Source organism: Vidua macroura, chromosome 1 (genome assembly GCF_024509145.1).
Source record: "Vidua macroura isolate BioBank_ID:100142 chromosome 1, ASM2450914v1, whole genome shotgun sequence".
NCBI lineage: Eukaryota > Metazoa > Chordata > Aves > Passeriformes > Viduidae > Vidua > Vidua macroura.
In genome coordinates this window covers 22,780,526-22,800,973 of record NC_071571.1, presented here as the reverse complement: position 1 = coordinate 22,800,973, position 20,448 = coordinate 22,780,526, and the positions used below count along the sequence as shown (strand labels likewise).

The 20,448-nt window shown below is 37.4% G+C and overlaps 1 protein-coding gene across 2 annotated transcripts in view; it reads right to left on the bottom strand.

Annotated features, from left to right (window-relative positions):
• Positions 1 to 20,448, bottom strand: part of CDK14 (cyclin dependent kinase 14) — a 323,842-nt gene that overhangs the window by 103,488 nt on the left and 199,906 nt on the right. For both annotated transcript variants that reach the window (XM_053989755.1, XM_053989764.1), the window contains exon 11: positions 6,423 to 6,486. In XM_053989755.1, the coding sequence (XP_053845730.1) occupies positions 6,423 to 6,486 (64 nt within the window). The remainder of the gene's footprint in view (positions 1 to 6,422; positions 6,487 to 20,448) is intronic.

Below are 20,448 nucleotides of genomic sequence, written 5' to 3'. Positions count from 1 at the left end.
CCTGATAAACGTGCTCCATCTGACAGCCCCGCATCAAGGGCAGGTTCAAACAGAAGTGATTTTCAGCAGAACTCACTAGTGAGCTTATTAGCACACCACTGCAGGAATACTGGTCTGCTGTGAGAATTGAAAAAATAAGCACTTGCATTTTAAGTAACATAAAACAAGATGAGAGTTTTTTTCCTTTTTTATCAGTCAGAAAAACACATGAACTATTATACCTTTGCCACATTTGCTTTGAAAGGACCTAAGATAGACAAGAAAAGCTACAGAAGGAATTAGAGGCAGAATACATTTTGATTTTTAGCTTCTTTTTAACAGCATTGATAATCAGCTTCTAGTTGAAACCAAAGAACTTAAAATGCAGTTTGACTTCAAGGCATTTTTTATGTTGTTAATCAAAACATGGTGGCTAATATGCATTCCTTGATTAATGTTCTTCTGTATTTAAAACTAAATGTGATTAGCTTAAATGCAAATATTTAAACACCACTATAATTAATATTTTGAAAAGTCTAACCCATTCTTTCTTTGAAAGGGTTTTCTTTACATTTAATTTAAAAGTCTAACGTGACTAATACTGTATTGTGATATATAAGACATAAAATTTTTAGTAAAGATTATTCAAATTATGTTAGCTAAAGATATGAAGACAAGCATCCATACTGACAAGAAAATTTTCAAGCACTATAGTATTTGCAGCACTAATGTGCAATTAGAGTTTTTACTGAAGTTCAGTTACAACCAGAGTTTTATCAAATACATGAGATAGACTTTGGAGTTTTGTATGCCAAACATTTTGAGAAAAATTTCACCTCCCTCCCCTCCATCTCATTCCCTCTTCTCCCATTTGCTTTAGAAGAGTACAGTTTGTGTAAAGAGGAAGAATAGCTGCTGTTTTCTGGACTCCCTCCTGAACATGAGAAGAAAATGTAATTTTAATACCCAGCATTGTCTGAGGCATTGGAGTCCTACATTAAATGGATTACCTTTTAGCAGAGCTCACCTTGCCTCCCCTGCATACATAATACGGTACTTTAACTTTTCAGCTTAATGTAATTTTGTTTAAAGAATGTGAAAACACTGACAACTCTGCTTCCCTTAGGTTGTGGATACCACAGAATGAAGAAACACTAAATAATACAGTTTTATTTTGGCAAAAGAGGGGGAAGAATTCAAAATTAATTCTCCTTTACAAATGTCGTGGTTTGACAACAAATCGCCCTCCTTTCTTCAAGTACTCAAATTCTTGAAGACTACATCTATACCAGTAATTTAAATGAGTTTGAGACTGTTTGGCCAAGACCCCGTCACTGTCTGTAGCAATGCTGCAGCACCTCCCTCTTCCATCCTCCAACACAGGGAACAGTCCCTGGCCCACTCTAACTTCCTAACCCTAAGGAAGCTTCCTAATGTCCAGGAATTAATTATTTGTAAGTGCTAATTGTCATGAGGTAAAGGCATACCAGAGGCTGCTCTGACAGTCTAACAGCAGAGGCTCCCACATTGCCTGGGAACACTCCCTGGTATTAATGCAGATGTAAACAAACAAGATATTGACTTAGCATGTAACAAAATGTTGAGAAGGCTTTGGAGAAACTCTACAGGAAAAACTGCTATGAAAGTTTGAAAAGCTGTATGTTCTCATATACAGTATGTTCATGTACTTGTGCCAAAGGAGTTCAGTCTCTTAGTCCAGCCCTACTCTAAATGAAGACTTAATATTTTGAAAAAAATCTGGCTGTCAATCAGCTGTTAAGATGTACATAGGCAGGTCATATTTCTAAAACAAATCTATATTTATTGATCACCTGGGAAGTAGAGTTCCTGAGTTGGAACACTAGCTCTGCAGTGGTTTTGTCCGTCATAGACTTGTAATTTTTTAATAAATCCGCAAGTACCCATCAGTCTCTGGCAAAACCCATGTTATGCACTATTTCCTATGAATGGTTTTTCCTCACTTTTTCTTTTTGTGTTCTGCTTTCTCTTTAAGGAGCGGCTCTTCCTCTTGCCTCTTTTCATCCCGGCTTTAGGGATTCTCTTTTAAAAATCAGTGCTCAGCAGATGCTTCCATTGTCTCATAAAGGCACCTTTCAGGTGTATTACTCTCTATTGTATCTGATCATTTGTGGAACATTGTGAGGTTCAGGCTCCTACACCATCAGCCCAAGATTAAATATTTAACTTTCTTTCACCTAGAAACAGTATTGTGAAGAAACTGATACACAGTGAACATCACAAAGCACTCTCATGTTTTTTCCTCCTTTCTAACAAGTTCCTTCCTCTCCTTGACCATTACCATCTCTTCATTGCCACGGACACTTCATTTATCTTCTTTTGTGACCATATCTTACCTTCTCCCATTTTACTCACTGACAGTTCCTCCCAATAAATCTCTACTTAACTTCCCAGGATGGAGGTTATGCAGCATCAGTCCCAAACACTAACTGAGAATGTCAGAAAAGTGAAAACTTAAGTGTAGATATTTATCCAAAGGCCTATCCTGCTCATTTATTTGGACAGGACTCAATCCAGGAGAAATGGCTGGAGAGGGGAAGTTGATAGGACTCCAAACTAAAAAAAAAATTGAGATTTAATAACAATGAATAACATAATGCACAAAAAATCAGGAAGACTTGGACACAGGACTGGCAAGGAAGCAGCTAATTTGGGAATACTGCTTCACCTCTACTCATATAAATAAGACATAGTTAATGTCTACTTTAATTCATTCCTGGAGATACAGGTCCAGTGATATGGTTGGTGTTTGAATCTGTTTTAGCTCAGCAAATCTACGTATTTCCTAAAGTATTGCAACAAAAGAGTGAATAGTGAAAATGTGTTCTCCAAATCTAGGGGATCGTGTTCATCATTGAAAGTGTCTTTGTCCAACAGCCTGTAACATGGGGCTTCTCATGTGGATGAAACATTGAAACATCAAAATTTTATTGAAACAGCAGCTAGCATTTTTTCACAATTCCCTCAAACTGTTTTCCTATTTGAGGGCAGACAATTACTGTCACAGCAATCCAGAATGGCTGGGGTTCATTGGTGATGAGACCAATTAAATGATGATTCCTGAGTACAGGAAGAACCTCTCAAGATTACAGCATCCGTAACAGCTTCAAAGTGAATCACAAAGGTAACCCAAAGTTACTGCAATAGTCCTGAAGTATTTCAGGCCTCTCAAATGCATTAGTTAGATTATCTTTAAGTAACTTACTAAGCAGGACACGTGTGCATGTGTGTCTGTGCTCACAGGTGCAAACACAAACTGAGAGGATGGAGGCTGCAGCACAGAGAAAGCTCAAAGACTAGGCCAACTTTTAGCTTTAAGTATCTTATATATTACTTGGAGCATTTGTGATCTCAAAGCAGGCAGCTAAAATACAAGTTGTTTTGTGACTTTTTAGATGTCAAACAAAACTATGACCATTTTATTTTCACTATTATAAGCTGTTAAAATCACCTAGGTTAGGGGTTTAAATGACCTAGAGCCACCCACTGCTAGCCTTAGGAACATATTTCTTATTCAGGCTTAGAAATGTTCCTACATATTAAGATGTCAGAGATCATAGTTATTAAAGCACTGAATGCTTTCCATAATAATCAAGACCCTTGGCCACTGCATTAGAGACTAATACCAAGTTTTTCAGACATGTTTCTCCTAGTAAAGTGTGATTATCTCTCTGCAGCACAAGACTGTGCCCTATCAAATCACAGTGTTTTCTGTTCAAATGATTTTGTTTTATGCTTACACAACTCAAGTTTATAGAATTAAAGCCTTGCCTGAGAGAACGTTGACATCCTCACCAATGCTCTCTGCACTTCTCAATTTATCACAATTACTGTTAGCAGCTATTAGTTTTAAAACTTATTAACACATGCACAGCACAGGAGTTACTTAGCACCATATCACATATATTTAAATACAATAATTTTACAAATTGTCAAGAATAATGGAATTGGTTCAGATTTGGCAAGACATTTCAGGATACTTCACTATTTTGCTAGGAAAAGGAACAGATTAAGTCATCTTCAAAGAATCACAGAATATTCTGAGTTGGAAGGAACCCACAAGGACCATTGAGTACAACTGTCAAATGTATTATTAAAGCTTCAACTTTCATTTTTGCTCCTAAGAAGTCAGTCAGGAAAGCTAGAGTGTAAGAGAAATTTCAGACCATCAGGGAGGGGAGCATGGCTGGTTGAGCACCTGTAGAAGATGATGCAGCACCCTTACCATAGCCAGAAAGCTTTTGTGCATAGAACAGCATGAAGGAAAGCACATTTTTAAGAACAGCATGAAGGAAAGCACATTTTTAAGAAGTGACAGAGAACCTGGTATCCTTGACCAAACATCTCCAACGACCCTAAAGGCCTGAGCAAATAGTATTCATTCCAGCCTGGCTCATAGGTCAGAGCATTTTTTGCAGACATACCTTAGGTGCTGGTACCCCAGAATGATCCCAGAGGAATGTATTTTGCGGCTTTAACAATTTCACATTTACCAGCATAAAATTCAATTACTCAGTTTTGGGGCATGCAAGCCAGTTTTGGTTGTCCAGTTAGATGATGCTTTCTATTGCTGTAATTTCTAAAAACAGCAGTAAGGAACAATAAGACAAACAAAAAATCCTTTTACCAAGGTCATCAAGGATAGAGGGTGCACAACACATTATGTGTACAGAACAGGGATTTTATTTTTTGAGTGCTCCCAGACCTCCACAGTGCAAGGGAATTAAGGACCTCTGTGCTTTGCATTAAAAGGCCTTAAAATGATTAAATTATTGCCAGCAAGAATAGTAATTACTCTGACTTACAAATCTACATACTTCACAGATGTGGAAAGGATCTGAGAGAACAAAAGCTACACCATGCAGAAATGGTGAAAATACTGAGTGACCATTTTCTGTCTTGGAGGTACCTTTCCTCCTGTCCCCACTCTGCATTTGTATAAATATTATGAATTCATAGCTGAAAAAAATCCATAGTCTGGGATGGAGAAAATAAGGACAATTCTAACACAATGCCTGTATAAAAATTAGATTTAATGATGTGCCTACAGTGGATTTATTTCCTGATGTTCTTCTGTGGTAATAAACCCACATCCATTGACACATTTGGAAGCCAAAGTGAATAATAAAACAAGGAAATTTCTTGTCTGCCATCTACTGTTCAAAACTTTCCTGTATCTCACAGAAAAACAAACCAACCCAAAAGTCACTGAGACAGACACTTCAGGCTTTCTCCTTCTCCTTCTCTTTACTATTCTTGCTAAAACCAATGGTTTTGGGCTGCTTTTACAGACCACTACATTTTTGTAAGAATTCTTCTGTATTTGCTCAACTTTCAATCAGAGAATGGGAAACACAAAACCTTGTAAACTTAATGACACAGTGTTTAAGGGAAGAAGACTGTAGTATTTAGTATTCAGTGAAAGACTGTTAAAAAACTTTCTACTAATTCACTAGAGAGCACTAGAATGTGATTTCACTATACAGCAGTAAGTCAGCAGTAGGACAGAGACTAAAAAGCAATATGCAAGAAAGCTGTCTGCATTTCTATTTTTCAAGGCTTTGTGTCTCTATCAGGGTAAGCCCTACAATATATTTGTTTCTCTCTCTCTTATTTTGAGAGCTGTCTAGATCTATTTGTCCTTTACAACTCCTCTGCCTCATCTCCTGCCTACTCATTCACCTGCTTTGCCATGTTTAAAAAAACATATTTCTAAGATCCACACTCACAAGTTCACAAGACTCTATATATATATATTACATACATACTACATGCATACATACATACATAATATAGATATCACATACATAAACATGCATACATAGCATGGCATAATGAAGCTGACCACATCCTCCTGGTCTCTAGGAGACAAACTGCTCCCTCTCACAAAGAGGTATCAGATGGTGAAACAGTTTTTCAAAGACGGTTATAGAGTATGACAACTGCGAATACAACACATATTAAAAGAGTGAAATTAGTATCTTTCTTTGCAGAAGGATACTCATATATGACCTAGCAATAACTTCAGCTTTCACAATTTCTTTTCTCTACTCTTTAGTTTCCTTCAGTATTTGTCAAAGTTTGGTGTGGTCTGCTGGAAAGGTAATCCTAATAGAGAATCAGCACTCTAGCAGTCTGAAAGGTACAATACTCAGTGGCTGAGGAATTAAAGCAGGTCAGGGCTCATGCTGTAATAATCAGAAGAAAACAAAAAGGAAATGGAAGAAATTAAACTAAAGAAAACCTCCCACCCTGAGCACAATAAAAAGTAAGCAGCTGGGAGAAGTGCACCATGGTTCACACACTGCACACCAGGTCATTTTGATCACTTGTGGTCAGGGATGTAATTATCTGTTGTGTACTTGCAGAGAGGGAATTTGGAGGAATTTGGTGCTTCAACCTACCTGGTTTGAAATGGGGTAAAGAGTGGACTCCAGGCCACGTATCTTCATTTGGTGTTCCAAGTACCTGTACACAAAAAAATGTAAAAAACACATTGCTTTAATGGAAAAGACCTAACAAGTCATAGCACTGTAGAAAGCACAATCTAAACTTCAAATAGGCTTCTTCACTGGGGGATGGGGAGGAGGAAGAAGGTACAAAAGGTTAAATGACTACAACATTTCCAAGGTACCAGTGGAGTCTGTAAAGCAGATGGGAGTGCTGTGTTCCTGTCACACTGCCTGCTTAACCAATAGATGTTAAAGCTACTTTTCATTGACAAGTAACAAGCAACCTGAGAGCGATGGTGTTACAGAGGCTAGATAATTTAGCTCAGAAATAACTTCAATCCCTAGAAATTTAAATAAGATAAACAGATAATGAATAGATGCTAGGATAGAAGATTTACACTGATGGTAAAGAGGATGATCAAGAGTGTGGCATGAACAAGAATGCACAGCAAAGAGCTGTTATTTTAACATGGCTGCAGTACATATAAAAATAGTAAATTCTTAGGAGATACAGACTTTATTGACTCGTGCATTATGCTTTGTTTCTCTTCACTTCAACTGTCCTCCATCTTGTAAGGTAAGTCAGACCAACTTACAGCATCAAAGTATTTATACTTCTCACATGCATCTTGTATTTTCTGTTCACATGAAAAGTTCACTCTCCATGCCCTTGACACAAGTAGTAATTAAAGGGAGAGAACTGCTATAAGTAGTTCTCCCAAACCTGGTTTTCCTTCATAACACATAACTGTCAAGACTTGCTTTAAGTAAAGCCAGGAGGAACACTTAAATTACCAGCTCTAGAAACACATTACTAAATGAACTGTAGATCTTTCTTTTCAAAAAATTTACACTCAATTTCTAACATGAATGAAAATGCTAGATTATTTTGAATATTTGTTATAAGCTCAGCCTCTGGAATAAAAGGCTGATATTCTGAGTGGAAGTAATTCACATTAGTCTGGTGCTTGTTTTGCATTATCAATGTACAAAAGCCCCTCCCATCTCTTCCCCTATCTGCACTGCAGGTCATATGAATAAAACTTCTGGACTTGCATATCTTGAGTGCCTGTGACATTCTGTGGTCAGTTATATCAGCATGAAGCAAGTACAAAGTTAGCGTGAAAATCATTTGGAACTTAAGAGATTTATTTTAATTTTGTTTGCTGCAATATACATATGAATTAGGAGCATTAAAGGAAGGACACCACTCTAGAATACTTGTTTCATTTCTTAAGCTATGTAAACATTTGTTCATGTTGATAAATTCAAGCTGAAAAAAATTCTTAGAAGCAAGACTGGCAAGGTAAAACACAGAAAGTTTTTCTTCAACTCTGCCAGAAATTTATTAAATTAAATTTAGAAATAAGCTTAAAAACTTGAGGCAAAAGTAAGTGAATTCTAAAATAGGTACAATTGTTACCTACAAGGTTTGCTTTATCAGACTAAGGCCTCAAATTTGTTGAGCAGTTTACAACAGTCATATGTTTCTAATCGAAGAATATTAATCCAAAGGTATTTTTTTATCCACAATCAAATACAATAGGCAAACAGTCCAACTTGGATGTAGTGTGATAAGTAGAAGGTGAAAGCAGAGCACTAAGGTGACAAAGGTGACAGTATCAGTGCAACTATAGAGTATGCATTCACATAGTTATTTGGGTATGCAAATTCACTGATTTTATTTGTAAATATTGTTTGTAGGCACATTTCTTTCAGTCCTTGTGATATGTCTTAATTAGCACTTGAATAAGATAAACCTGGCCCTGCAACCCCGATTCATCACAACACCCATATTCATCTCATTATTGCTATTAGAGAGAGCACAATGCTGTCATTAAACATTGAGGAAGTTTGGAGACACCATCGACACTATGTCACAAAATCAATTTGCAAATAACTTCCACTTACCTTCTGCATTAATCAAGCTCCTGGTGCCAAGCACCTCCCAGACCAGGAGAGGGAGCCCGTGGATCAAAAACAGAGATTCTTGCATCAATTTAAATTTAGAAATAAGGTTCTCTACTTCGCAACCTCTCTTAGTGAATCAAAGGATTAGTCTCTTATTAAATAAGATATATTGATTATGAATATATTTGTTCTGAATATAAAAAAAATTAGCCACATTCCTCTAGATGTGTGTTCTTATTTGCCTCTTATTTTAGATGAGACAGAGGCAGTTATGGCATTGTACAGAAAAAAAATTAAAACCAGCTAACAAAATCTGTAATTTTCACTTTTTAAATGAATCATACTTGATTCACTGTTTCTTGTTTCACTAGTTTTCCAATCCATTTCTTTAATAATGTTCTAGCACATCTGCCACCACACTATCTAGGAGCCAGCTACAAGTGCCAGTTCTGTGCACTGGAGTACTCAAGCCATCTATAATATTTATACCTTCTCTCAAGGGCAGCAGTTAGGCTGAAAACAACTGCAGGTTTCCTAGCATCTAAATGCCAGCCATTTTTTAAGGTAGAGACACTTGGTAGTTCAGGCAAGGAGCCAAACACTTTATTTTAATGCCTGGTACAAACACTATAAAGATTATAAAGATCATCCTTCTTCCACACAAATATTTAGCATATGTAATACAGAAATTCACAATATGTGACAACCAACAAACAAGAAGGAGAGGGCAGCAGTGAAAGAACTGTGATTTTGGATAAGATTAAACAGTCACTGCCCACAGGTAAGTCAACGTAAAGAGATTTGCAAGCATCACCTTGTAAGTGATTCTCCTAAGCAGCAATCAATCCCATTTTGATGAATGGGATTAAGCAATCCAAAGCAATGAGTTTTGACACCTGCTATAAACAAAGCAAAGTGAGGTTCACACTTAACACCACAGTGGAGAAGAATCTGCCTTGTTTTGCAGCTTACAAGAATGAATTAAGGCACCAACATGGAAAAGGGAAGGGAGAAGCCAACAGTCTTCTGGTTTTACTGGAATACGCTGTCACTTAGCAGTGAAGACTGATGACCCAGACCCAGACAACAGCTGAACACCGGGAGCTGTTATTTTACAGGTGACCTCCTAGCCCCAGCTTTCATGGTCCACCACTTCTCATCCTAAGCACGACACCAGGAGTTCTGCCTCCTCTATATTTTAACACTTCCATTTCATGTTCCAAAGCCATAAAAATAACCACTGTTGTCACAGCAATCAAGCCCTAATTTAATACTGGAAATAAACTTTTATTTAGCATTGAGAATTACTTGAAAAAAATAAAACTAACTTGTTTGCTTTCTCTATTGATAATTTGCTTCTCAGCAAGGTAAGCATTCAGCTTGCATGGTTTAATATCCTATTTTCTTTAAATTGAATCACTAGCACAAGACTGATCTACAATTCTCATATTTGGAATGGATTTAATGTTTTCCAGGGACCATGGTGGTTATGGTTTCTGCAAAGAAGACTCCAAAATCTACTGGGGTTGTGCTGTTCCACACCACAGACAATACTCTGGGATCTTTTTGTTCTCTGACAAGGGATATAAAATGATGATCTCATTTGAAACTTGCCAGGACCAGATTCTAATTCCATTTGTAGGATGAGAAGTCTATTTGTATAAAAATAACAGATTTACAACACATCAGGGTACTGAGGGTCAAATATCTGTACTGCCAGTTGATACCATTAGGGTTTGGCAGAAAGTTATAAAAACAGAACCTGCTGTTCAAATCTCTATATACAAGCATAATACAGAAAAGTTTCCTAGGAAATGCAATAAAAATGCATCAAGGGCTACTGAATTACCTTATTTTGTTACTGTAAGAAAAATTTTGGGGTTAGCATCTGGTTTTGCAAGGACTCACCACTCCCTGTTGTACAAGGGAATGATTAGTTTACAGTGAGCTTTGCACAACTCTACCAACACAATTAGTCATGTTGTCCGGTATTCTGCTTCAAATGCAAAACCATCCCACGTTACTGCCACGTATTAGATGAGCAGCAGTGCAAATCTTTCCTACCAACTCTTTACCAATTGCCAATTGCTGGCATAATTAATAAAGAAAAGCATTTCACCTTACACTACAAGTTTAGAATAGCCAAAGCTGCATATTACTGATATGACACTTTAACCCTTGTTAGAACTGACGATCCTCAAGGAGGGTGACGGTTTGGACTTCAACAAGACAAAGAACCTGCAGCCTGTGGTATTATTCAGAGCAGAATGAAAAACAAGACCAGAATGCAAATGAGCTGCCTTTCCTTAGACAAAAGTTATGGAAATCAGGCTAAGTAACATGCAGAATTTAAAATTTTTTTAATGTTAGGTCAACTTGATGAATAAACAAAGTTTAGTAAAAAAAAAAAAAAAAATTGCAGGAGAGTGCAATTTTTTTCCTTTTAAAAGAAGAGAGGTGTGTTGAAAAATGCCCTGGAATTTTAACTGGGTAAAGTTACAAGCTGGATGTAAAAATGTTTTGGTTTTTTTTTAAAGACATTCAAGATTTCTTTTCCAGTCTTCTTGTTTGCTGGGTAAAACATACTGCATTTAGTGAATCCTTGGCTGTGATGTACCATGGGAGACTACAGCTCTTTGAGGAACTGAACTCAATCAAAAGAGGAAGAGAATAAGCATTGCAGACCATTTCCGAATCAGCAATCTCTTTCTGTTGAGTGAGATTTGGAGGTTTCAGATGTTTGGTTTTTCAACAAAAATCTGTTCTGATCTTTGGAAACATACATATCTAATGAAGTTTTCAACTTAGTCAAAAACCTACGTGTTTTCCATTTCATTAGAGGAAAGTACATTACTGCTTTAGATTTGCCTCTTGAGGAGCAGTGTGAGTTCCAGGGTTTTTCTACAGTAGCTCCATCACTCTCAGAACCACCTCTGGACACAGAATTTCTGCTCTGGAGGAGAAATGGTGCTAAGCTATTTGTCCATATGATCCACCTACAGCCATGTTCCCTTCCTGAGGAGTAGAGTCAGGTAGATCTGAAGCATATCTTTCACAATCTGGAAAAGTTCTGTGTTATGACCCAATAATGTCAGTGAGCACAAAGTATATGTAGCAGTGAAGACCAAAGAATGAATTTCATCCTTCAACTTAGCATTTGGTTTTAGTATAATAGGTTAGAAAAAACATTCAGTAACTATTTGTGTATTTTGTATGCTGACTCAGAGTCTGCTGACTGACAACTGCAGTGAGGCTTCCTTCAGCTCTCTGCTGGGCACAATGGTGACAGCCGAGTGTCAAGTTTAATATCCAAAAGATATACAAGAGTCAGAAATGGAATTGCCTCAATATCAGTCATTTCTTTCATTTCTTCACATCAGGAGTTTAGAGGTTTGCTTTTGCAGCTCAGTTTACATAAGGGCCTGCAAATCTATTAATTTGTGTAATGCACTTACAGGTTTGTTAGGGGCCAAACAAATTTTACCCTTGGGAATGTTGTGGAAGTTCTAGGGTTCACAGCTGCAGTGAAAAAGTCACATTTTTGCAAAGATGGCAAGAATATTTTTATTTGGATTCATGAAAAGTAAAGACCACATGCCTATTCATTGTCCTTGAGATTTAGAGTATTGAAGCCTTACTTCATTAAATGAATGGCAAAAATTATATACAGTTCCTAGACCAGGAACCCATGCCAATTCAAAGTTAAAACAACTTAAGATTGTGTAATCTAGGCAGTTTCTTCCCATGTGGAAAATAATAAAGGCCTTGTTCAGAACCTGAAAGCCATATTTTAGTAGAATTATTTTTCTTACATAGCAAAATTTCTGGTTTTTTCAGTCACCTGTCAACAAAATATCCCTTCATTATTCCCATGGAGGTAAGAAATTAAATAACAGTAAAACCGATTAAAAATATAGAAAATGTAATGCAACAGATTAAGCATGCAGAAAACATAACCTCTATGATTCCTCTTCAGAACAAAAGTGTTAAACAAGAACACATAATTCTTTGCAGACAAATACAGACTATCAAATTCTTATTAATTTTATGGGTAAAACAGGTGGTAATTTTTTAAAATTCCTTATGTGTAAATGCTACCAGAGTCATGAAAAAATCCTTACAATGACAATACATGGCAAAAAGAAAAAAAATTCAACAGCCACATGCACAATGGTAACGTGCAAAAGAATATTTTAATGTGATCTACATTCATTCAGGAAATTAAATCAGAATTATGGATTTAAGAGAAAATAAGACTGGTGAGAAAACAAACTGATTGGAGTATTTATTTTGCAAGTTATTTTGTGAATGATCTAAGCATGGTCTTAACAAAAAAAAAAAAAAAAAAAAAAAAGGAAACTGTTAAATTCTTTCAGTAGCCTTATGAAGTACCTGCTACACAAATGATGAGGTTGGGACACAAAAACACAACCGAAAAGAGAAGGCACCTCCTCACCAACCGCATAAACCTGTTCTTGCTGTAAGGAAAGTGATGCTGTTTAGTGAAAAAAAAATGAAGCTATTGAAGCTTATTCTTTAAGGTGAAAAAAGAAGCAGTAAGAACAGAATGAGGCTCAACAAAAGCCTGACTCAGGCATCAAGTGGAATATCATCATTCCATTATATATGGGTAATTGAACCACTTCCTTTGAGTATAAGAAGTGATTCAATTCATGAAGCTGTATTTTAAAACCTTGGGGTAATGTGCCAGTATGGATGAAGGAAGCAAAACATTCCCACAAAATTCTAATGACACGCATTCATTTAAAAAAAAAAAAAAATCAAGCTCAACTAATATTTTTGCTTTAGCTCTGTCAAGGATGAAAAATGAGGTACTTGAAACAGTAGAGGGCCCAACTGTTCTTAACTTCCTTTCCCCATGAGGCAAAATACAATGAAGTCTTGCCAGGAAACCTTTTTAATATGTGATTTTTTCCATCCTTACTTATGTATATAAACAATATTTTAGTAGCTGTCTGCGTTGCAAAGTTAAATTTATTCCAACACTGTTTCCAAACCATTTGCAGCACAAGTAAATTCATCATTCTCATATCCACAGTAACCACAGCTACCTTTTTGAGGGACCCTGGCAGGGGCACCAGTGCAGCTGTGCCAACATGAGGAGGACAGCGGGGACTGGAGAGTGCCCAAACACACCCAAACCCTTCCCAGAGCCAGGCTCTGCCCACTCGCCCTGCACGAGCTGGGAGAGACAGCTGGGAGGAGGAGGAGAAGGAGCAGCTGAGCAGCCCTCAGCACAGACACAGCTCTGCAGAGCATCAGCACAAGATGAAATGAAATCCCCAGCCCTACAACAGAGCACCACGAGGATTTGATATGCCAGTGTCCTTAAATGTTCAATCAAGGAAGGGTTTTGGTTATTCCAAAAAGTACCTACTAAATGCTTACTACACTTTGGCAGGGCTATTTTTGTGACTTGATGAGATAACTTTTAGAAACAATTTCTGTCTTGTAATCCAAACTGAACTGGAATCAGCACAAAACCAGAGTATTTAATCTCAATTTCACAACGAGAAAAAAGCAAGTGTGAAACAACTTGTACAGGACTGTGACATCCTACAGGGAATCATAAGGCATTACATTTATCATAAGGCTCTTACATTTCATCATAAGGCTCTATTTTAATAACTTAGAACATTCATACAAATTCGCATGTGGAAGAAACTGGTCTTTTAATGTAGTGATTCTTGCTAAAATGTTTTATGTGAATGAGATGAATGCTAAAAAAAAAACCCTAGAAAAAAGGATTTGGCAAACTTCTTTTGAAAATAAGAGGGGCCTAGGCTGTAGAGACACAATCTGAAATTAGCAGCAAAAGGGGAAAGAGGAAACTCTTGACAGAGACTGCACTTTCCCTCAAACCAGTGAAACCATGCAGCAATTTGGCTAAATCAAAAGCTAGTTAAACAATGATGTACATGGTAAAAGGAGATTGTTTAGCTCCAAAGTGAAAAGATGGCTCCTCTGTGAGGGATGCTCCATGCTGAACTGCTAAAACAGAACAGAGAACCTGTCCTTTCATCTTTCCCAGCCACCTCTGCTCAGGAGTCTCCTTCCATCAGCAAACAATCCCCCAATCAGAATTTGAAAATTCTGACATTAAACTAGACTTAAGCTCTCTGATATCTGCTTTGGAGCTGCAGAAACTATAAAAGACCTCAACAGGATGAAACTGATCCTTATTAAGAAGAGAAAAGTTTTTGTAGACTTCAAGGCTGTGGATCAGGAAAAGACTGGGAAGAAAATTAATGTAGAAGACTCAAGGTAGCCTCAACAAAAAGAGAAGTTTGGTCTTCTGGCATTGACAGAGCTTGTGAGCTCTCAAGGTTACAGAGAGGCAATGATTTCACTGAGGAAGAGATTGGTGTTAATACATGTGAAGAAGCAGCTGCTGCTGCTAGCTGTGCAGGAATGTCTCTTCCTTACTGTTTTGGAATAAACAGGATGGTTTTCTTTACTGCAAAGACACCAATTTTCTACCAGAAGGACCCCATGGCTCACAAGTCATGCTTGTTTACATATTCTTTAAAATCTGCTCTGATTTACTCTGTAGAGATACACTCTGCATTTCACATTTCCTATCATGTCTAGGTTGCAAAGCCTTTGGAACAACCCACCCAAACAGTCAGTCCTCTCCTAAACATGCTCTTTAAAGATTTATAATTTTTTTACTGACTTATTTTCTTTAAACTGAAAAAGGGGAATAAAAATAAAAGCCAAAACCTTGTGGGAGGCTTTTATGAAATGTATTTCCAGAAGCCCTGCTGTGCTGGCTCAGCAGCTGTCTCATTTGAATTCCAGGTATGCACTATACAGAGTTTTTTGGAAATGCTGGCTTATCAGAAAAGCAATGCCCCCTTTGGATCATAAAGCTCGCTTTATGGTCTTTTTGAAGACCATGAAACTGGCTCAGTTAACACATATGAATTCCTACCTAGTGTTGTAGTATCCAATCTCATTGGCACAGGCCAAGCTACGCCGTTGCATCAGGATATTTAGGGGCTTAAAGCTGCCATTCAGCTGGAAAGCTTATTTAAATAATTAACAGACCAAAGTATGCATACTTCTATGAATCATCACAAAAACATCAAGAAAAACCTTTTTATTTAAAATAAAATTATGTTTCTTCACTATGGTGTCATTTAACTACAACTGTGTAAACAAACCAGAACATTTGGGATCACATCCTTTCTCCACAAGGATTTTCTCTGACCCACTGGTTTTCACAGGAACCAATCCACATTCCCCCAGAACAAACCTCCACTCGGAAGCAGTGAATGCACAATGCACTTCTCTGACACTAGAATGTTTTGTCTCTGGCCTGGTGCCCAGTGCCAGCACATCAGAGGAACGATTGTGCCTCGTTCTGACAACACACCAGGGCTCACCACTCCTCACACCCAGGAACAGCAGAAGCTCTGCACAATAGAGGCTTGTGACACGTGCTGCTAATGGGACAGAAATATCCCATAAGAGGGATATTTCCTTGCAGAAGAACTGTTTTGCTAAGGCAAATAGAATACTAGACCTGGGCTGACTGAGCTGCCTGGGTTCACTGTCTGGGCAAAAAAAAAAAAAAAAAAAAAAGGAAAAAAAAGAAAAAAAAAGAAAAAAAAAGTATCATGAAAATTCTTTTTCTCACCTAAAAAACCAGGGGAGGTAACATACACATAATTATATATATGAAACCTGGTGCTCAGCATCACAGAACAGCACAACATTAGAATCAATCTGATCAGATAATCCAGAAGTTTGCCAGCTCCTTATTTTGCCAATTAAGGCCTTGATCTTGTCATAATCTCAAGTTTAAACAGATTTGTGAAGCCACATGAAGCTCAGTGATGCAGTGGGTATTTTGTCAAGTTTTTTTAAATGACAATCTGTAGAAAATTAAGGCAGCCAGTCACACTGCCATTTGAAGAATGTGCAGGTTCAGGTGATACAATTTTTCTGAAACAGTGAGGGCATTAATAATGAGCTCCAGTTGTGATGGGTATATAGATAGATAAGAGTACTCCTCTAGGATGTCTAAATATCCAACTGATTCTTACACTGAACCTTATCAGAATTCCCAAATCAAATCCCTTTCAAAAATGTCTAACCTTATCACTTAAAATCCATTTCAAGTGATACAGTTCTAAGTGTGCCTCCTACAACAAAACACAGCATGATGCTTGGGGTATTCACTCCAAACAGCAGTATTTTGCTGCTAAAAAAGAAAAGAGTTTTATACTATCCTTCTGAATCACAGGCACAGAACAAGCAAGCAGAATGAAAAATGGAAGTACAGAAACATTTTTTTCCTAAAAATGGGGGAAATGTCAGCCTACGTCTGACGGAGAGAGAGTGGCTATAAAAGCAGCTGAGACATTTTAAGTGGGGTCAGTGCAGAATCCCAGGGAGTTATGCATTCTCACCTAGAGGATGGTAAGGTCTGTGGGAGGACTAGCTGAACAGAACCTGTATCCTCCAATGCAGCCTAGTGAGCCAGCACACCTCACTCAAAGCACTTTGGAGATTTCCAGTGAATTCTTTGCTGAAACATCTACCCATTTTCCTGACACTTTCTTTACCTATTTCCTTGCAAACCCATTAAGAGGAAGGGGTTCATTGCCCTGACACCATGAGGTACATGCCCAAACATTGAGATCAGAAGTGGGTTTTGAAAGAGTACAGAATGTTGAGATGATAAAATTTTCAGAAATTGGAAACTGTGATTTAACCACTTATTGCTCATTTAGCAGTTGTGGCCTTAACAAGCAGATGGCAGATAGCCTGAGTTTTCATTTTGCTTATTTAAATCAAGGTGAAAGCTGGTGTATCTCAACTGGAAGAGGCAGCAGCACTGCCAGCTTCAGTGAACCATCTTGTTTTGACATTGGTGCACTCGGTAACTCTGTCCATGACTTATGAGCTAGCAAAAGCACCATGCTGGAGGCACTGAGGAGGAGTTGTCTCCTGTCTCCAATTAAACTTTAAGCCATCTGCAGGGCAGCTGCAGTGGCAGCTCCTGCTCTTGGCAACACTACTTTTGGGCAAAATGGAACTACTTCCCAGGAGCTGCTGGAACTGATCCTCTCTACTCACTGGAGAAAGGAGCTGAGACGACTCAGTCTTTGGAGAACAAACTGCCTACTGCTCCAATATGAATTGAGGGGGCTTGCACTGAAATAATTAGTGATGTGTGAGCGAATTACAGCAAATTCTCAAATGACTGGAGCTACTTAACACCTGTACATCATGCTCCACTTTTTTTTTCGGAAAAATAGAATAAAAAAACAATCCAGAGGGAGAAACAGGTAACTAAATAAATAGGATATACAAATTTTAAAAAGAAAATTTGCACAGATATATGACAATGAGCTTCAGTACCACTGGGAGTCAATGAGAGAGAGGAGAGGCAAGACTGGAGCAACAATCTCCTATCCTCTGTCCCCAGTACATTAAGGTCCACAGAAATGCATGGCCTGAAATATTGATGAGATGAAGGCTCAAAAATGATGGGGCATCAGATAGAAAAACAGTAAAATGACAATTTTAATCTTTAACAAAAGCAACTCTGCTATTACAAGGTGTTTTGGAGGTAAATTTTAAAGACCTCACTGAAATAGAAGAAAGGGAGATGGTACACCAATGAAACATGGACAATCAACTACACAAGTTATCAGAGAGAAAAATCAACCAATCAACACTGTAGGCACTATGGACTATGTGAGGAATGCAGATGAGCAGCACAATGTTATCATTAAGCTATTTAAAAGGCCACAAAAGCCACAAAACCATGAGAACATTAGCAAGAAGAAGATACTATAAAGCAGAAGTGGTAGGAAGCTGCACCGAAAGTGCATTTTACTGAAAGTAAATGAAGCCAAATCAAGACATGACTTTAGTAGCAAACATGTGTTTCACTACCCTTAGTTTTCAGCTATATTCACTGGTCTGAATTTTTTTTTTTTAATGGAATATGGTATTGCAGAGTTTTCATGAAAAGACCAATTAAACAAACAGAAGATGATTTTCCCTGAGTACAGTTTGAACTGCTTTGAACTGCTGAGCAGCTGATAAAGTGATATGATGCAGTGAGGTCAGCAGGGCCTCATCCCCACCCCTGCCTTTCCAAGAGGAAGGAGTAATACTAACACACTGTAATGAGCTGGCTCAGCAGCATAGCAATGCCATTAACCACATATCTCACTCATCAGACCAGAGCAGATTATACCAAAATGCACAGCATCTCCAACATCCAAATTATTAAGGTCTCTTTTTAAGTAATTAGGGCAATATGTTTTATGGATGCACACCAAGATGAGACAAGGATACTTAAAGAATTGATAAAATCCTTGGCTGCTTTCCCTCTGATTTTCATGAAGGGATACATGAAACATGAACATGAATATTTTCATGTTCAGAGATTCAAAATTTATGTACTTTTGTTTCTCTTATGAGAACAGCACAACTACCAGCTATTGTAATACAATCACATTCAGGATACATAGGTTAAAAATGCAAATATAGTCTGTTCTAAGACGAAAATGAGTTATAATTCAAATAACACCATTTTGAAAAATAAGTAGATTTACAATATTTTAAAATATCTGTGAAATTAATTAGGCATTATTCTAAAGTAATAAATCCCTCTTTATAATGTAATAAAGTTTAATCAAATTGAAAGCTTTCAAAGTCAACTGATGGGTGATTTCTCACCTATCAAACAATACAGAAGTCCAACTGTAATCTTCCAGTGTTCTAAATCAGATGCTAAAAATCTTCTTTGATTACTCATCAGGGTAATCATATTTATGGGAGAACATACCTGTTGCTGCTGTAGCACACTACATTCTCTGTTAAGTATTTACCTTATGCTGTTCTGCTCCATCACCAACAGGTTTGAGAGTTTGCACTGCAGCTATTTGGATCCTATTCTGCCCTGAGAAAGCACTGTGAAGAATTCTCGCTATGGTGGCACAAAATATATTGTTAGCTTTCTGTGATGCACTTGAAAACAGACCTCAGTTGCCAGAAATACACTGATACACAGAAATGCACAGCTACACAGTGATACACATGCACACTCTAAAGACAAAGAGCAAACACAGAACATTTTTCTTCCTACAACTGACAGCGGAGAATCCTGTTCTGCTTTAGCCTCCAAGTCACTTTAAACTGAGAGCTTAGAAGACTGTGGAAGGAAGAACCAAAGCAAAAGAATAAAACATAATACTGCATAGCTCATAACCTGCTCTGTTTATTTCACACTTAGTTGAGAATAACCTATTGCATTAAGATCTTAGTCAGGTAATTCTCCTACTCTCAGTATCTTATGAGAACTTTTTTTTGGTTTTTTTTTTTTTTTTTTTTTTTTTTTTAACATTTTCTTATGTAGCAGAATACATTTCATTTCTATAGCCCTTTCTTTTCCCCTTTCCTACTTATTAATACTGATTTTGTCAGTAGGATTTTCTTTTCTCTGTGCAAGTCTCATAAGAAGTGGCAACACACAAACAGAGGGCACACAGAAATTGTGTGACACATTTTTATATGTCTAATTAAACTTGGATGAGGTTATAAAATTTTTTCAACATATGAAAATTTTATGCCTAAGTTATTCAACCATAGCCATTTAATGAACTAGAAAAGCAGCTATTCTAGTCAAGGTGTACTAATGTTTGCCCCTTGAAAACTTGAAGCCTCTTGAAATCACTAAGCTTATCTCAAAATTTCCATTTAGCTCACTATGGATCAGCAGCTTGTGAAAATGATAGTTGAAGACAATGTTATGGCAAATGCTCAGCATCTTGCTCAATTAATACCTAGTCTAGGGTACTGATTATGGAAACACTGAAATGGGTATTAAAGTCTATCTTTATTCAAATTAGACTTACTGCAAATGGTACCTCAAAGCGTGTGCATGGGCTCAAGGGGAAGTTTCCCCCGGACACCATGGTAGAGAGAGCTATTTACTCTCACTAGTTCTAAGGAGGACAGAAGAAATTGGCTATTATTCTTGAAGTCTTTTAAGAAATATGTGTAGACAGGTAAGACATAT